This window comes from Protopterus annectens, chromosome 15.part0 (genome assembly GCF_019279795.1).
Source record: "Protopterus annectens isolate FY-2018-M chromosome 15.part0, PAN1.0, whole genome shotgun sequence".
Classification (NCBI taxonomy): Eukaryota; Metazoa; Chordata; order Ceratodontiformes; family Protopteridae; genus Protopterus; species Protopterus annectens.
In genome coordinates, this window is record NC_056749.1 from 425,682,336 (window position 1) to 425,700,001 (window position 17,666).

Genomic DNA, 17,666 nt, shown 5'->3' on the forward strand with positions numbered 1-17,666 from the left:
TTTTGACAGCCACGCCCAGCTTTAGTAATCAAACTTTGTTAATCAAGAGATCATGGCTGTCATTTTGAAAGTCTGAAAATAGATGCCAAACAGGAGAAGGCCCAATTCCTATGGGACACCACTGTTCACTTTTCTGTTTTTAAGAAGTCACTTAGACAATGTGTGTGCTATCCTTAAACCAGCTGGCTTTCATCTTACCACGTGGAAGTTTTTATTTTAAGATCATCAACTTATAAACTATTCCATCATATGGTATGGTATCAATTTCAGTTTCCTTGGCCAGATCAAGGAAGGCAGCATGGACAATGTAACCACTGTCAACCTGAGAAGCTGAAAAGATTCACCTGCCCTTTAAAAAGTCAAATTGCATTGTTTTCACATAATCAGATTACTGATGTCATGGTTTGAGTTTGGTGATGGTGTGCTTTATGGCTTTACAGATAAGACTCAAAAGACTGATAGGTTTATGGTTCCCAAGGTCTGTGATGGAGCCGCCGTTATCATTATGAAGGGGCAGTACTATAGCTGTGTACCAAAATTCAGGAGCATAACCTGTAGGAAGTCTTATGTTAGGCAGTTAGAGAATAGGATCAGGAAGTTCATGTTTAACACTAGTTATTAGACAGCCCAGTAGGTTGTATGGGCCCATGGAGTAAGTGTTCTTTGTCTTAGAAAGTACTTTAAGAATGTGTTCCTTAGTGATAATGGGGTGGAGGGGAGGTGACTCAGGGGTGGTTTGAGAGAGAATGGCAGCTTCAGGGGAAACATTTGCTGTGGACTTGCTAGTCAGTATATTTGCAATGTCTTGCGTTTGAGTGGAAGGCTCCGTAATGAAAAAGCTTGGAGTATTGAGACTTGTTATTTAGTTTTATGATGTAGTTGAAGAATGACTTGCCATTATTTGCTTCAGTTGCTCGTCTTAATTTATGTGATGCTTTGTCTTTATAGTTGCCTTAAGTGTCTTAGTAAGGTTGATGACACATTTCTGATGGGTTCTAACCCTACAGAGTAGTTGAAGGAATTTCATCCTTCTGTTATGCAGTTTGTTTATATCTGCAGATCACCAGGACAGTTAATATTTTAATTTAACAACATATTTGGGTTTGAAAGGGACTGCTGTCTCACCACATTTATGTAAATGGGCATAAAAATCAGTAGCATAGCTAGTTGCATAACTGGGGTCAACTGTGGAGTTGACATGGGTAGATTTAGAGATTTTAGCGTACAGTTATATGCAGTTTGCCTTTTTGATGTCTCTAACAATTGTTTAATGAAGGTGGTTGGGACAATAGGAGGTCCTGCCAGCACAGCTAGCTGGAATTTTGTAAATAATTGTCATTTCTGAATATCAAACTGATTTATACAAGATGCTTGTGTTACAAATGTATTAGAGCTGTATGCCATGTGTACATCATACTATTTGTAAAGTGCTTATGCTTAAAATGTATCCACAGTGTGCCCTACTGGAGAGAACAAAAATGTACATGCACTATTGTAACTTTTTAAATGTATATGTTTTAAACTAGCAGACAGGAGGTTAACCTCAGTCCAGCACATTTTAAAATATATCTGAATTTAAGTCACTTTATGGGCTAGGCCATAAAGATGCTATCTCACAGGTTTCAATGCAGCCAACCTGTACTAGGAAGCTTTCTGCATTGTCTTTGGGGTGAACTAATTACTACTCTGGAAGCATGGAGGTAGGCGATTGTTTTATGACTTCCAGCACCTGCCACAGACTTCCAGCACCTGCCACAGAGCTGAGCAAAAACCCTTGTTTGTGTATTTTTACAGGTAGGTGCTAACTCCTGCCAGCTTCCAGCAGTGGGGGGTGGCATGGAAACTACAAGTCAGATGGCCGGAAGTGATGTCATTCTGCATGCTATCCCAGAAGTAATATTTTAGATATTATTTTGAGAAGTCTCTTAGTGAAACTAAGCATTCTGTATTCTGTCTTGGGCCTGACAATAAGAAGGACCATTCATCACATCATTTGCCTTACTGTGTTAAGTAAGTAAGGAATAGTAATTCTCTTGGATTCAGTCAGGAATATAGTGAAGCTTAGTTTAGATATTGTTTTTCTTTGTCTGAGTCTGTCCTTCAATATTATTTTAAATATTTCCTGTGATTTTGAACTCTGATGTCACTGTGAATAGATATTTATTATATTGTACTTTTATTAGTTATTATTAAATATATTTAAATAATTCATTGTGGCTGATCTTTGTAGAGATATTTAAGTTTTGAGAGTATTTGCATATTTATTTTGGTGACACTTTGTGAGCCATTCCTAATAGACTTGCTCTTGATGAAACTACTGTTTGTATTAATATTGGTTGCACTCATAATATTGGGTACCCTTGTAACGAATGGCTTTAAGGTTGCTGGCAGGAGTGTCTGATGGTGGTAGTAACTGCCTTATAGCCTGGGCAGAAGGGGGCATAGCTAGTAAATCTGGGCCAGCCTTTCTCAGGTGTAGGGGTGTGTGTGTGTGTTAGCTACTTGAACAGGAAGCAGTGGTTGGACAGAGAGGGTGCAGGAGGTCTTGGCTTGGACACTCAGCTGATATCTCAACTCTGTAGCCATGCCAGTGGGGAGTCTTACTGGGGATCTGGAGAAAGAGGGAGAAGCCAGCCCCAGACTGACTGTGTTTTCCATGTGCTCTTAAGGGAAATTGTGCTTGATGCAGAGAGCTGCATCTAGAGATGCTTTGTGTGTACCGGTTATCCTCCTAGTGAACGTTCCACACCGGTTCCAGTGGTGAGGATTGAGGCTCCTTCATTACTGGCCCAGAGGTGAAGGTTCGTCACAGTGGTATTTTTAACTCAGTCACTCCATCAGAGCTCAGGAAGTTTGCACTGTAACTTTGAATGTGGAGCCTAAGCCTTTTGACAGAATCAAATTATGTCCTCATATTTGAAACAAATGTTCATATCTCTGAAATGATCAAGGTTACTAAAGAAGTATAAATGGCAAACTCTTCAGTACAAACTATTTTATTTTTATAGTGGTAGTATTCTTTGGGTTCTAGGTCTTAAACCAAATTTTATAAGTCACAGTAAACATAGTAACTATTACATTTGTAATATTTTGTAAACAGCTTACAGTATGTCAGCAACCACTGACGTTATGCACATACTGTCAGCAGCATTTTATTCATCTAGCTGAGAACTTTCATATGAGGCTAAGGAGTTCTGTCTGTGTTACTTGGTTGTTGAGATATTGAGAAAGCTGTGAAAATTACATCTATATAAATTAATGTCATAAAAACAACAGTCAATATCTAGTAACCTGCACTAGACAGAGGTCAAATATTAATGCAGTTGAGTTTGCCATTGTGTAAGCTTTAAGATGAAATATTTTAAAACCTTGTGCATAGCATGGTTTGTAATTATTGATGCAAATATGAACAAGCAGTATTTGACGTATAGAGGTGTCAAGAGGCATTAACTGCTGATGCACCTGGAGGCATCACTTGGATGTAATAAGTTAACAAAGGGTATGGAAGTTCTGAGGGTAAAGGTAACCAAAAAGACTGACTAAGGGGAGAGGAGCAGACAGGGGCCAATTATGTGAGTACCAAGTCAAGAATGTTGACACCTCTGGTAGGTTTGGCAAATCATAGTGGAAGCCAGACAAGCATATATTATTAAAGAACACTGATAGAATACCTCTGGGGATGATGTGCGATACATGAAATATTTGTACTGTAGGTTTAGAGACTGAGGTTCATGATTGTTGAAGCTGTGAGCCACAAAGTTTCATAATCCTACAGTAAGAGATAGTTCATGTAGCAAGTAAACCAGACTGCTAACATATTTAATTTATCCATTTTTCTGTATTTGCCACTGACTTTAACAGACTATATTAATTGTCTTATCTTTCTATAAAGTACGGCTTCAGGAAATCTGTGTAAGTCTTTATGAATGAAATTCTCCGGGGTGGCTTTACACTACACAAAAGAAAATAACCCTCACCACCAAATAAAGAAACCAATGTGTAAAATAAGTCCAAGTGAAAAGAGAAAAAATGCATTGGTTACACACAGCAGATCACTGTAATATAAAAACTAAATAAGTATACTAGTAAGCGCTTTCACGGATACACTCCGTTTCATCAGACTAATAAACTCCCTAAACAAAGTCACACTTAAAAAGACTCTAAATACAAACCAGACAATCAAAAAGTTTTCAATTCATTAAAGCAGTACTAACAATAATAAATAGAATAATCATACACAGTATAAAACTGTCTAAAATCACTATTAAAACATATATAAAGCTCATGAATTGTTAAGTGACATAGATATAAATGCAACATGCATACTGAATATGTAAGTTATAATAAATGTATAAATATAGATGTGCAACATCTAATGTTTTAGGGCTCTGGCTCTCAAGAAAGGTTTTAAGGATACCCTGCTGTTCAAACCAGGTGGTTTGTCAGCTTGAAAAAAGATTATCCATTTTTGTTTTATAGCTTCAGTACTATTATTCAGATTGTTTCTGCCAATAAGAGAGGAGGTAATCTCCAAGACTAAAAATTTAAATCTATGGGTTGGACCTTCTCTCTCCACATGCATGGCCAATGCACTACTTTCTTTGACAATCCTAATGTCTCTTAGATGTTCTTAAATCCTATCCTTTAGAAGTCAGTTGGTCTTACCTATATAAAAAGCAAAACATTATGTGCAATAACAAAAATACACCACACTTTTAGTGTGACAATCAGCATAGAAAGTGACATCTATTTTGAACCCCACATGTGGGTGCACAAACTGTCTACCTATATGAATATGGGGACATGCCATGCATCTCTTACATGTATAGGTACCAAGCCTATCTGACAAGATATGCTTCTGAGAACCTAGAGAACTATAACATAGGTGGCTTTTCAAATATTTATTATTCCTAAAGGTAAAACACAGTTTGCCTCCTATCACTCCATTCAGTTCCTTGACAGTAGAAAGAATATCCCAGTTATTCTTGATCACATCATATACTACATGTATGTTGCTTGCATAGGAGCATCCTAAGCTCATTACCAACATAATTCCTTACATTCACAGTGGTCATCTCACTAATACTATCAGATCCTAACACATCAATACGTTTCCTACCATAATAGGGTCTACATCTACCGTGTCTCTCCCTCCAGGCTGCACTAATCTGATTATCTATCACATTTCCTTTATATCCCCTGTCCATGAATTCTTTCTTCAACAAAATCAATGCTGATTGCAGTAGGCTGTCATTATACAAACGCATGGTATGAAAAATCTGACCTTTTAACACATTCAATTTAGTGTGATTGGGGTGCATACTCCCATTATGTATGACATTATTTTTCCTATCTGGTTTCCTATACAATGTGGTGGAAACCAAATGAAGATCGTACATATTGACTCTCACATCAAGAAACTCAATATCATTAGGAGAATATTTATAAGTAAAGTTAAGAAAGCTAGTGATACCATTAAGGCACTGTAAATAATTCATTCAGACGTTCTTCGGTGTCATGCCACAACAAAAAAATGTCATCGACAAAACGTTTATACCACACAATGGATGTGCAATATGCATTATTGGAAAGAACGTTGTTGACTTCCCAATGCACCAAAGAAAGGTTGGCGTAGCTATTGGCACAGGCAGTGCCCATAGCTATGCTAACTTTCTGTATGTAGTGCTCATCTCCAAAGATGAACACATTGTTCTCGAGAATGTTCTCCAGCAATGCACATATGAGCCTAACCTTCCCTGAGTATACATTCTTAGTGAGTAATAACTCCCTGATGTTCTCTATCCCCCAAGTATTTGGGATAACTGTAAATAGTGACTCTACATCTAGAGTCACAAACCAACATAGATCTTCTAATGATTCTAAATGTACACCCAAATCACTCAAAAAGTCTTTGGTATCCTTTAAAACGGTGTCACACTCACTCCGAATAGGATGCAAATTCTTCTCAACGAATATCGAAAGGGGCTCAGTAGCCCATCTCCTGCTAGACACAATCGGACGCATGGGAGGATTAATCAGATTTTTGTGCACATTTGGTAAACCATATATTATGGGAACCATGAAAAATTCAACATTGAGATATTCAAATAATGACTCAGAAATCATTCCAGTGACAAACAAATCAAACATAAAAAATTGTATCTTGTCAATCACAGCCTTCACTACCATAGGGGATATTAAATCATAAGTATTATTTTCACAGAGGAGGTTCATCATATTCTGAATGTACAACTCTTTATCTAGAACAACAATGCCTCCTCCCTTGTCAGCTGGACGTATTTCAATGCATGACAAACCCTTCAGTTCAAGCAAAGCCTGTTGTTCAGAAGCAGACAAATTAAAAATGTACTCCTAGTATCATCAGGAAATTTGTCTCTAAGCTGCTTTTCACATATATCAATAAATAATTCTATGACTGAATTGGTAGGTGGAATAAACACACTCGGTTTCTTAAAAATACACTGCTCTTGTACATTGCCTTGAAACATAGCTTTTTAAAGTTAAAGTTCTCACAAACAATTTCAAATCTATGAGTACATTCACTTACTCAGCTCTCTGGGCAGGAACAAAGGTTAGACCTCTATTCAACAAAGTCAATTGTGTTTCAGTTAAAACATAAGAGGATATGTTGAACACTAAACCTGTTTGGCCCTCTTTCCCGTCCTGGTCTGTTGTGTCACGTCGACACTGTGTGGATGCCGTGCTCTCCCATTCATAATGCAACTCCTGGATCTTCGTCTTATGGGGAGGGATTCTGCAATAAAAAATGTCCTTGCAATCGTGCCAGATGTTACAGCTGCTTGTCACACATTGCTGGGACCTGCTCACGGTAGTATGTTTTTTTTTTTTTTTTTTTTTTTTTTACTACTGGCACAACATCTTTATTTAAATTTGTGTCTTCTCCTCTCTCTCCACAATTAACTACACTGGTACTACGAAGTCAACAACGTTCTTTCCAATAATGCATATTGCACATCCATTGTGTGGTATAAACACTTCTGTCGATGACATTTTTTTGTTGTGGCATGACACTGAAGAACGTTTCAATGTTTGCAGTACCTTAATGGTATCACTAGCTTTCTTAACTTTACTTATAAATATTCTCCTGATGAGATTGAATTTCTTGATGTGAGAGTCAATATGGATGAGCTTTGTTCGGTTTCCACCACATTGTATAGGAAACCAGTTAGGAAGAATAATGTCCTACATAATGGGAGTATGCACCCCAAACACACTAAATTGAATGTGTTAAAAGGACAGATTTTTCGTACTATGCGTTTGTATAATGATGACAGCCTACTATAATCAGCATTGATTTCATTGAAGAAAGAATTCATGGACAGGGGATATAAAGGAAATGTGATAGATAATCAGATTAGAGCAGCCTGGAGGGAGATACATGGTAGATGTAGACCCTATTATGGTAGGAAATGTATGGATGTGTTAGGATCTGATAGTATTAGTGAGATGACCACTGTGAATGTAAGGAATGATGTTGGTAATGAGCTTAGGATGCCCCTAACCTATGCAAGCAACATACATGTAGTATGTGATGTGATCAAGAATAATTGGGATATTCTTTCTACTGTTAAGGAATTGAATGGAGTGATGAGACAAACCATGTTTGACCTTTAGGAATAATAGATCTTTGAAAAGCCACCTATGTTATAGTTCTCTAGGTTCTCAGAAGCATATCTTGACAGATAGGCTTGGTACCTATACATGTAGGAGATGCATGGCATGTCCCCATATTCATATAGGTAGACAGTTTGTGCACCCACATGTGGGGTTCAAAATAGATGTCACCTTCTATGCTGATTGTCACACTAAAAGTGTGGTGCATTTTTGTTATTACACAGAATGTTTTGCTTTATATATAGGTAAGTCCATTCGACTTCTAAAGGATAGGATTTTAGAACATCTAAGAGACATTAGGAATGTCAAAGCAAGTAGTACATTTGCCATGCATGTGGAGAGAGAAGGTCCAACTCATAGATTTACATTTTTAGTCTTGGAGATTGTTTCTGCCAATAAGAGAGGGGGTAATCTGAATAATAGTACTGAAGCTATAGAATAAAAATGGATACTCTTTTTTCAAGCTGACAAACCACCTGGTTTGAACAGCAGGGTATCCTTAAAACCTTTCTGTAGAGCCAGAGCCCTAAAACACTAGATATTGCACATCTATATTTATACATTTATTATAACTTATATATTCAGTATGTATGTTGGATTTATATATGTCACTTTTAACAATTCATGAGCTTTATATGTGTTTTAATAGCGATTTTAGACCGTTTTATATTGTGTATTATTATTCTATTTATTATTGTTAGCACTGCTTTAATGAATTGAAAACTTTTTGATTGGCTGTTTTCTATTTGAGAGGCATTTTAAGTGTTGCTTTTTTAGGGAGTTTATTAGTCTGATGAAGCAGAGTGTATCCATGAAAGCGCTTACTAGTGTACTTATTTTGTTTTTATATTAAAGTGATCTGCTGTGTGTAACCAGCGCATTTTTCTCTTTTCACCTGGCTTTGCACTATAGTTCCAAGGTCATTTTTAACTTTTTTGCCACTTTGTTTTTGATGTATTTTAATAGTGTAGTGAGGTTGGATTGGTTTGTTGGATTTCATAGTTTTGTGGCTTTTGTTTTTTTTTTTTTTTTTGTTCATACAGTAAGGTGCAGATCTGTTTTATGGGTAACACTGCTTAATGATTGTCCATTTGTGGTCAGCCTTATTTTATTTATTCTTTAATTAAAAAATATACAAATATGAATGAATTTCATTTCTAAGAGTTTATTAAGATAGACACTGTATTTTTGGGAGGGTGATAACTGTGTACATTTTTTGTGTGCGTGTGCAGTGCATAAAGTTATTTATTTATTTTGCACTGATATCAATGGAAAATGCAGCCATTTTTTAAAGTAAGTACAAACTTTGGTTTGAAGGTTGTTTTAGGTGGAATACAGTGTGTGTGTCTGTGTGAACTTTTAATTTACTTTTTAGCGAGTAGCACTTTGATTTTTAAGTAGAACTGTAGCAACTAGGTGAGTAGCTGTCTACTAGCATACTCACTGGTGAAGGGTAACCTATAGTAGACAGTTGAAGGTTGATGTGACTTCAAAATGGAAACTGCTAGAAAGGGGCAGATCTGAGTATCAGATTACTGAGACCAAATAATTAAAATGAATCCCGCTACATAATCATTAACTTAAATGTGGTACTGCTGTTTAATTTTTTGTTTGTTTCTTTTGTTTTGTTACAGATTTGGACTTTGATTTTGATATGTTTGACAGGACTACAAAAGTCCCAAAAACTACAACCACTAAAGCACCCCCAAAGAAAACTCCAGGTGCGCCATCGTTGATTTGTTTATAACAGTTTGCATTCTTTATACAAAGTCTTAAATTTTCCCTTCAAGTCAGTGGAACGTAGCAGCACAGAAGTCCCATGATCCAAGTTAAGTCGTAGTGCAGTGACTTCACAGCTTCTGCCCTCCACTGAGGCTTCCTGAGTCAAGTCCCCAGACCTAGTGGTTTTCAAGGCTGCAAGCTTATTGTATTTAAGTGATTAGGTGATTAGCTATCTTTACAGTTGGTATTAGTTTTACAGAAGTGAGAAGTAACAGAGTGGACCATTGTAATAGGTATGTTGCTCATGTGTGGGATCTCCTTGCTCACTGTATGATGTGAGAGATATTCTACCTTGACAACCACAATGCCAGTACTAGGCCCACAGAAGTAATGATCTTTGCACATTAAGCGTCTCTGTGTAAACATACCATTGACAGTTCTGATCAGGCTTTCCACACAGACCTGAGTATAGTTTGCTGTGTGAGGTACTAATGAAACACTTTTGATATTGTGCTTCATCTTCACACAAAATGTTCCAGCCTATGATGTTAAACCCATAATTAGTCCTTTCCTTCAAGTGCAATACTGTCTGCTTGGATTTTGGTGATATAGTGAGTCCATATCCTGTTCCCAGTTCACTCCCTTTCTTTAAGTGTACAGAGCTGATGTCTTCAGTTTTTCTTCATACTTCAGACCGCCCACCTTCACTACCTTCCCTTGACCATCTTTGTAGCTCTCCTCATTCCTGTATCCCTTTTCTTGTATTGTTTCCAAAACTGTACCCAGTATTCTAGGCATGACCTTAGTAATAGCATCTACAATGGATGAACAGTTACTGTTCAGTCATTGTGGCACAAAATAGCATTCATAGCCTGCTTTTACTGTGCTCTTTAATGAAGTTTGGGTGTTATGATCACTCCAGACAGATCTTCATCGTGTTTCACTGTTGCAGTCATTACTCTTGTCAGGCTACCCTCAGTCAGCCAGAATTCCAAAGTCTAGGTCTGGCATCGGTTGCTGTCGCCTCTTCCCTGATGTCAGTGTGCCAGGGGTATAAAAGATGCAGCCGACGCCATTTTCTTCAGTTTTTCTTGCTGCGCAGTGCATGAAGCAAAAGCAGTTCGCAAGTGCCGGTCGGCCGACTCCTGAGATTTTCAAATCAGAATTTCAGGACCAAAGTCTACATTAAAGCTAAGTACCCCATTGGGGAAACTTTTTTCTTGCTCCAGACCAATGTCAGAAAAAGTTAACAATTGTATTTCTTGTGGGAAGCAAATACCTCATAAGGATTTTCACTCTTACTGTATTCCTTGCCTAGGCCCTGATCACAATGTTGCTAGTTGTCGGTTTTGTGCTAGATTTAACCAACGCACTATCAAGCGTCAGTTCGGTTTTGCATTTCATTACTTTGGCCGAAGATTTAATTATATAATGCCGACGGAATAGCCGACTACCGGAGATTACAAAAAAACGCAAGGACAAGGATAGGCATCCGAGGTCCAAAACTGACGATAGAGCCTCTACTAGGCCAGTCGCCGGTTCTCAGTGAGGCACTTTCGCAGCCCCTGGCGCCCACTACCTCAGAGCCACAGGCCGCTACCGACTCCCACGTGGAACCAACTGGGCCTCTGGATACTCAAGGTATTGGACACTCAGAAATCACTCCCTCAGATGAGTCTGGAGCCGCTGAGCAAGCATCGGCTTCTGATGGTGTCTTCAGACCTACACAACTATATATTAAGCCATCTTCAGCTTCAAAGACTAAAGCAGCTCTAAAGACAAAGAAACAAGTACAACATTCTCCTACTCAGACTTCCATGCCTAAAAAACAGATGCTCAAAATGGCCGAAGACCTATTTACTTTGATCAGGGGCTCCCATCCCCCTCCTGATAAGAGGCCTAGGCATGATTCTTCTGATCAGGTATCTATTTCCTCTGATTCCACTTCTGAACAGGATTACTCCATGCCTCCTTATGAGGATTCTGACGCTGAAGAATCCATTCCTTCAGCCTCTCCTCCTGAGGACTATTCTTTTGGGGAAACACTGCATACTATGAGGGAGCATTTCCACTGGGAGAGCCAAGATTATTCTGAATCTAAGAAAAGGCTGAGAGACTTTCTGCTTCTTCCTCAGTACAGACCCCTTGCTATTCCACCTGTTCTAGACATTGTAGATGATGTATTTTCAGAGTCCGGTCTGTCCCCTGACTCTTTACCCCCTGCATCTGCTAAGCCAGACAGATACTACAGGGTCCCGGATTCTCATAAATTCCTATATAAAAACCCCGCTGCTGACCCAGAAACTATATCTCAAGGTCCCAAGGGGGTTAAAGCTTCCACTGCAAAAAAACTTGTCCCCTCTGATAGGGATTCTAGGGCTCCAGACAGATGGGGGAAAAAAGTTTACACTTCTGCCACCCTAGCTGTAAGGGCTTTAAATTGTCAGTTTCATATGCTTAAATATCAGCAATATTTAATGTCACTACTTAAGCAGAAAATGTTGACTAATACTGAATGTTCAGAGAACAAAGAATTGCAGGATTTATTGCATGCAAATGAACAAGTGGGAAAGCATACTTTGCAATGTGGTTATCATTCACTGGAGGCCTCTTGCAGGGCCACTGTTACAGGTTCTGTTATTAGAAGGCATGCTTGGTTAAAGGAACAGAATCTGCCTGATCATGTTAAAGCAAAATTATTAGATGCACCATTACAGCATGATACTTTCTTTGGTACAAAAGCAGAAGAGGTGTTGAAAAAAATGGAGGATAAAGCAAAATCCATGCAGACAGTCAAGGATTTCTTACAGGTACAGCCAACCAGGTTTAGCAGAACTGGCCTTCTAAAAATTGGTCCTTTCCAGTCTCAGGCAGACCACAAAGAGGCAGATACAGGCATCCCAGAGGCAGATCTCAGCCCCAAGGCTCATACAGGCCTAAACAATGGGGTGCTCCTACCTCCAAAAGCAGAGAAGACAAATCACAACCTTACAGGAAACAGTCCCAATGACTTTCCTCTACCAGTTCCAAGCAGTTTTCTTTTGACAGCCCCCTTAGGGGGAAAACTAGCACTTTTTTCATCAAATTGGCAAATGGTTACCCAAGACAAATGGGTCCTAAACATAGTGTCCCAAGGCTACAGGTTCCATTTTCACACTCTACCAAGGTCAAAGGGCATGCCAGACCTGCCACACAATCAATGGGCAGATGCACAAAAGCAAATTACAGCCCTCATGGACATGAGGGCCATTCAGCAAGTACCACAACAAGAGCAGGTGCAAGGATTTTACTCCAGACTTTTCCTAGTACCCAGGAAGGACAAAACCTGGACACCAATTCTGGACCTATCTATACTAAGTATGTTTCTGGAAGTTCCAAAATTCAAGATGTTGACTCTACAGCAGCTACTGCCCATGCTGGGCAAGAGGGCTTGGCTCGTAACTTTGGACCTAAAGGAGGCATACCTGCATGTCCCAATTAGACAATCTTGCAGAAGATACCTCAGATTCATAGCTGGCAATTCTCTGCACTGCCCTTTGGCTTATCTACTGCGCCCAGGGTCTTCACAAAATGCCTGGCACCAGTAATTGCATTTTGCAGACAAAAAGGAATTCAAATATATCCCTACTTGGACGACTGCCTAATTCAAGCAGAGGACAAAGACACTCTTCTAAAGCATGTGGCATTTGTAAAAAGATTACTAATTGGCCTAGGATACACAGTAAACGAAAAGAAATCAAAACTAGTGCCCTCTCAAGAGATAATATTCCTGGGTGCAAGCTTAAGTACAACTGCCCAGATGGCTTATCTCACGCCAGACAAGCAAAAACAACTGACTACTTACTTCAAGAAGTTGGCAACAAAAACCCACTTATCTGCAAGGAAAATCCTACAGGCCTTGGGTTTCATGGCATCCTGCATTCTACTAATTCCATATGCCAGACTGCATATGAGGAAACTACAGTGGTATCTGAAAAGTGTTTGGACTCAGCATTGCCACAGCCTGGAGACAGTAATTGCACTCATTCCCTGCCTACAACAGGAGTTTTGATGGTGGGCAGAAGCCTGTCACCACAACAAGGGTCTGCCATTCAGTTTACCCACAGCCAGACAGACACTGACAACGGATGCATCAGATTATGCCTTGGGGGCCCATATGGCAGGAAAATGTATTCAGGGCACATGGCCTGAAAACCAGATGCATCTTCATATCAATCAAAAAGAGATGCTAGCTGTTCAAAATGCCCTGACAGCTTTCAAGGACCTGCTTCATCCAGGACAGTTACTGATGAGAACAGACAACACTACGGTCATGTGGTTCATAAACAAGCAGGGAGGTACACATTCCTACCCCCTCTGCAGACAAGCAATGACCTTATGGGACACAGCATTGGCTTTTCAAGTTCACCTGCAAGCACAGTTCCTGCCAGGAAAAACAAATACTCTGGCAGACTAACTAAGCAGAAACCTCATGGATCCCCACGAATGGAAGCTGGATCCACAAGTCTTCAGCATGATAATAAGGAAATGGGGATGCCCAGACATAGATCTATTTGCATCCCCTCACAACTGTCAATTGCAGAAATTTTGCACAAGGATTTATCACAAGCGAGCATGGAAAGCGGACGCCCTATCATTCAGCTGGAAAAATCTAACAGTATATGCTTTTTCCCCCACTGCCTGTCCTTTTCAGAGTACTCCTAAAGGTCAGACAAGAGAAGCCAAAAATGATACTGATTGCACCAGACTGGCCACGCCAGCACTGGTACCCAATCCTAAAGAGCTTGTCTCAAGGTCCAGCATGGATATTGCCTCAAACTTCTCACTTGCTGACCCAACAAAACAATCCGATCCTGCACAGCCAACTCAGGACCTTAAATCTGGCAGCATGGTGGATAATGTAGCCATTCATAACACTCCTCTTTCAAAAGCTGATATGGATGTTATCTTGGAGGCCAGGAGGCCCAGTACCAGAAAATCTTATGCAGAATAATGGAAGAGATTCTGTGCTTGGAACCAGGGACAAGGCATTGACACGTCTGTACCAAATATTCCTCAGATTTTACAAATACCTAACTGAGATGCTGAATAAAGGCCTTTCCTTCTCATCAATTAAAATTCGTGCCTCTGCCATTTCAGTACATTACAATACGGAACCACATATCTTTTCTCATCCTTTAATAAGGCAGTACCTCAGAGGGGCCAAAAACATTAGGCTTCCAAGGAGAGCACCCCGGCCTGGGACCACAATTATGTTTTGGAAAAGCTCACACTGCCTCCTTTTGAGCCAGCATCATATAAAATTCTTATCCTGGAAAATAGCTCTGCTCCTAGCAATAACCTCTGCAAGGTGAGTCCCGGAGTTGCAAGCACTCATGGCTGTAGAACCTTTCATCATTTTTCATCCAGACAGGGTTTCTCTGAGGACAAACACTACATTTATGCCTAAGATGGTGTCCAGTGTGGCCCTCAACCAAACCATTCACTTGCCTACCTTTTACCCAAATCCACAGAACAAGGGTGAGAAAATTTGGACATACATAGGCAGTTGCGCTTCTACTTGGACAGAACTAAAGCTTTCAGAAAGACTGAGCAACTTTTAGTGTCATATGCTGCAGGGTCACAAGGAAAGGCGATCTCAAAACAGACTATTTCTAAATGGATAGGCCATTGCATCCATTTCTGCTATTTTCAACATGGCAAATCAGTGCCTAAGGGCATTAGGCCTCATTCCACCACCTTCCTCAGAGGAGCACCAACCAGAGATATCTTAGAGGCTGCAACTTGGAGTTCAGTGCACACCTTTACAAAGCACTACCACTTGCCTCTCTAAGTCCAGAGCAGGCTTCGCCACTGCAGTTCTGCAGGGCCTCATACCCTCTCCTAATCCTATTTAGTCCAGCCACCCATCCTCAGCTTTGGGATTCTACCCAAGAGTAATGACTGCAACAGTGAAACACGATGAACGTTGTGTACCTACCATAAATGTAGATGTTCGAGTGTATTCACTGCTGCAGTCCAGGTTACCCTCCCACCATCCCCCTTTCCCTTTGCTGGGACTTATCTGCACTTCTCTATCCTATACAACCTATGTGGTGTATTTGCTTGTAGATGAAGGAAATGTTATTTTTGTGCATGCATTTCTTATTGGTATATTTTTCAGCCTACTTATTTGGGGCACCTGAGATCTGGGGCAAGAAAAACTGAAGAAAATGGCGTCGGCTGCATCTTTTATACCCCCTGGTGCACTGACATCAGGGAAGAGGCAACAGCAAATGACGCCGGACCTAGACTTTGGAATTTTGGCCGACTGAAGGTAGCCTGCCAGCAGGATAACCCAAGAGTAATGACTGCAACAGTGAATACGCTCGAACATCTACATTTATGGTAGGTACACAACTGTACTTTTTCCTCCCCCATTTTCTGTTTGTCTGCTTTGCCTTCATGCTCATTCATCCCTGTACCCCAAAATGCATCATTTTGTGCCTATTAAAGGGGAGCATTGGTAATGGGGTGTGTGCAGTAGTAAGAATCTGCCTTACCCTCTCAATTAATGTTTTTGTAAAGAATTATATAATGTTAGATATTTTCTTTACCAATTAATTTAACTTGTCAGTAATCTGATGTCCACAACTTTGCAGTTACCAGGTAGCTGCTTTCTACTCAAGTGTGTGTGGAGTGATGTTTCTCTTCTCACTGCACTGCAAGACACAGAGGAAGTACTTTCCTGCAGTTTCATACAAGATGAAGACAGATAATGCCTGCCATTGGATGATATCCTTTCTTAATCAAATTATTTGCTAAAGGTAGCAGAACAGTTGCACTTTTTTTACAGAAGGCTTTATTGGCAGGTCACATTCCCAGTATCACAGGCACCATATCAGTGGTGGTGTCTTATAATATTAAATCCTACTTGAAATGTTTGTCCAGCAAACTAACTTTACTATGACTTTCTCAAAGATGAGTTCCCCTTCCCTGACTGGTGTCCAGCTTCAGTCTCATCAGTAAGATTATTCCTGTTTTCTGTTCACCTGTTTATAACAGATTCAGCTGATCTGCAGTATGACTGTACTTTGCAGGGCACCACTGATTACTGCCTTCTCATTAGGCAGGTGACTCCATTTCCTATTTGTCATTTAATTTTCTTTCAGTGTTATAGTCTTGAGTTATGCCCTTCCTCCTCATTATATTCAGCTTTGGACTTCTGTGCGGCATGGTGCCAAAGTGTCATTGGTACTACATCCAGTATGTTTCACTTTTTTTAATTATTCATTTGATAACTAGGTAATCCACTCGGTACAAGTGCCACTTTTAAAGAATGACTAAGGATGCTGTCTAATTACAATTTGCTCAGTTGTAACATTTGTAAGTTGTGTTTGAAGCAATCAAATCAGGTTCTCTCCTACCATACTCTGCAATATATTTAAATATTTTTATGCATAAATCATTCCTTGCCTCATCTTTCTCTAAATCAGCCTAAAAATTCCATATACGCTTAGTGCCTTTTTCTGTCATTCCCTGCCTTTATCTTCCTATCTGTCCCCCTCTTAGAAGTTGACCTTCTTTGTGATAAGCATCCTTTACTTTTTTCCTTTAATCATTCTGTTACTTTGTTCTTGTTCGTTCAACTTGCTAATTTTTCCTGTTGTATTTCTTCCTTCTGCTGATGCAGTCAGTCTTTACATTTTTATTTTTCCCACCTTAATGCGATTTCACAATTTGTTTTGCTGTTCACGTCCAACTGTACAAATTGCTCTTTAATTTCCTGACCAGCAGATAAAAATATACCATCCCAAAGTCAACACAAAATATAATTAAAATCCTTAATCTGAGTTTATTGCTGCCTTCCACAGTCTTTTCTAGGGATCAGAGTCATGGCTATCAACTTGTTTTCACGAACCAATGACAAAGCCAAAAAGTAGAGGGGATACCTTATCTCTCCCCTCCTGTATGCCTCACCCATATTTACTAACTTGTCAAAAAAGAATCTTCTTAAATTAGAAAACTCTTACCACAACATAGCCAGATTTGCTACAGGTAACCCTTTCAGAACCCACCACTGTACTAATCTAAAGCAACTAGGCTGGCTTGAATTTCAGCAGCAACTTAAAATCAATCAATTAACCATAACCCATCAAATACTGTATCAACCTGACAAAACACCTATACTATCTACCCTTATCTACCCCTACCATAACCTAAAATCTCTAAGATCTGCACACAAACTTCTTGTAAATATTGACAAAGCAAACAACAAAGCTGGTGATTCCATCTTTTCCAACACTGTT

At 39.5% G+C, this 17,666-nt stretch overlaps 1 protein-coding gene across 1 annotated transcript in view; it reads left to right on the forward strand.

The window, feature by feature from the left end:
- CD99L2 (CD99 molecule like 2) overlaps positions 1–17,666 on the forward strand; it is a gene marked incomplete in the record, with an annotated part of 1,047,726 nt that overhangs the window by 694,599 nt on the left and 335,461 nt on the right. Inside the window, 1 exon segment of the mRNA XM_044057164.1 lies at positions 9,291–9,377. Within this exon segment, the coding sequence (XP_043913099.1) occupies positions 9,291–9,377 (87 nt within the window).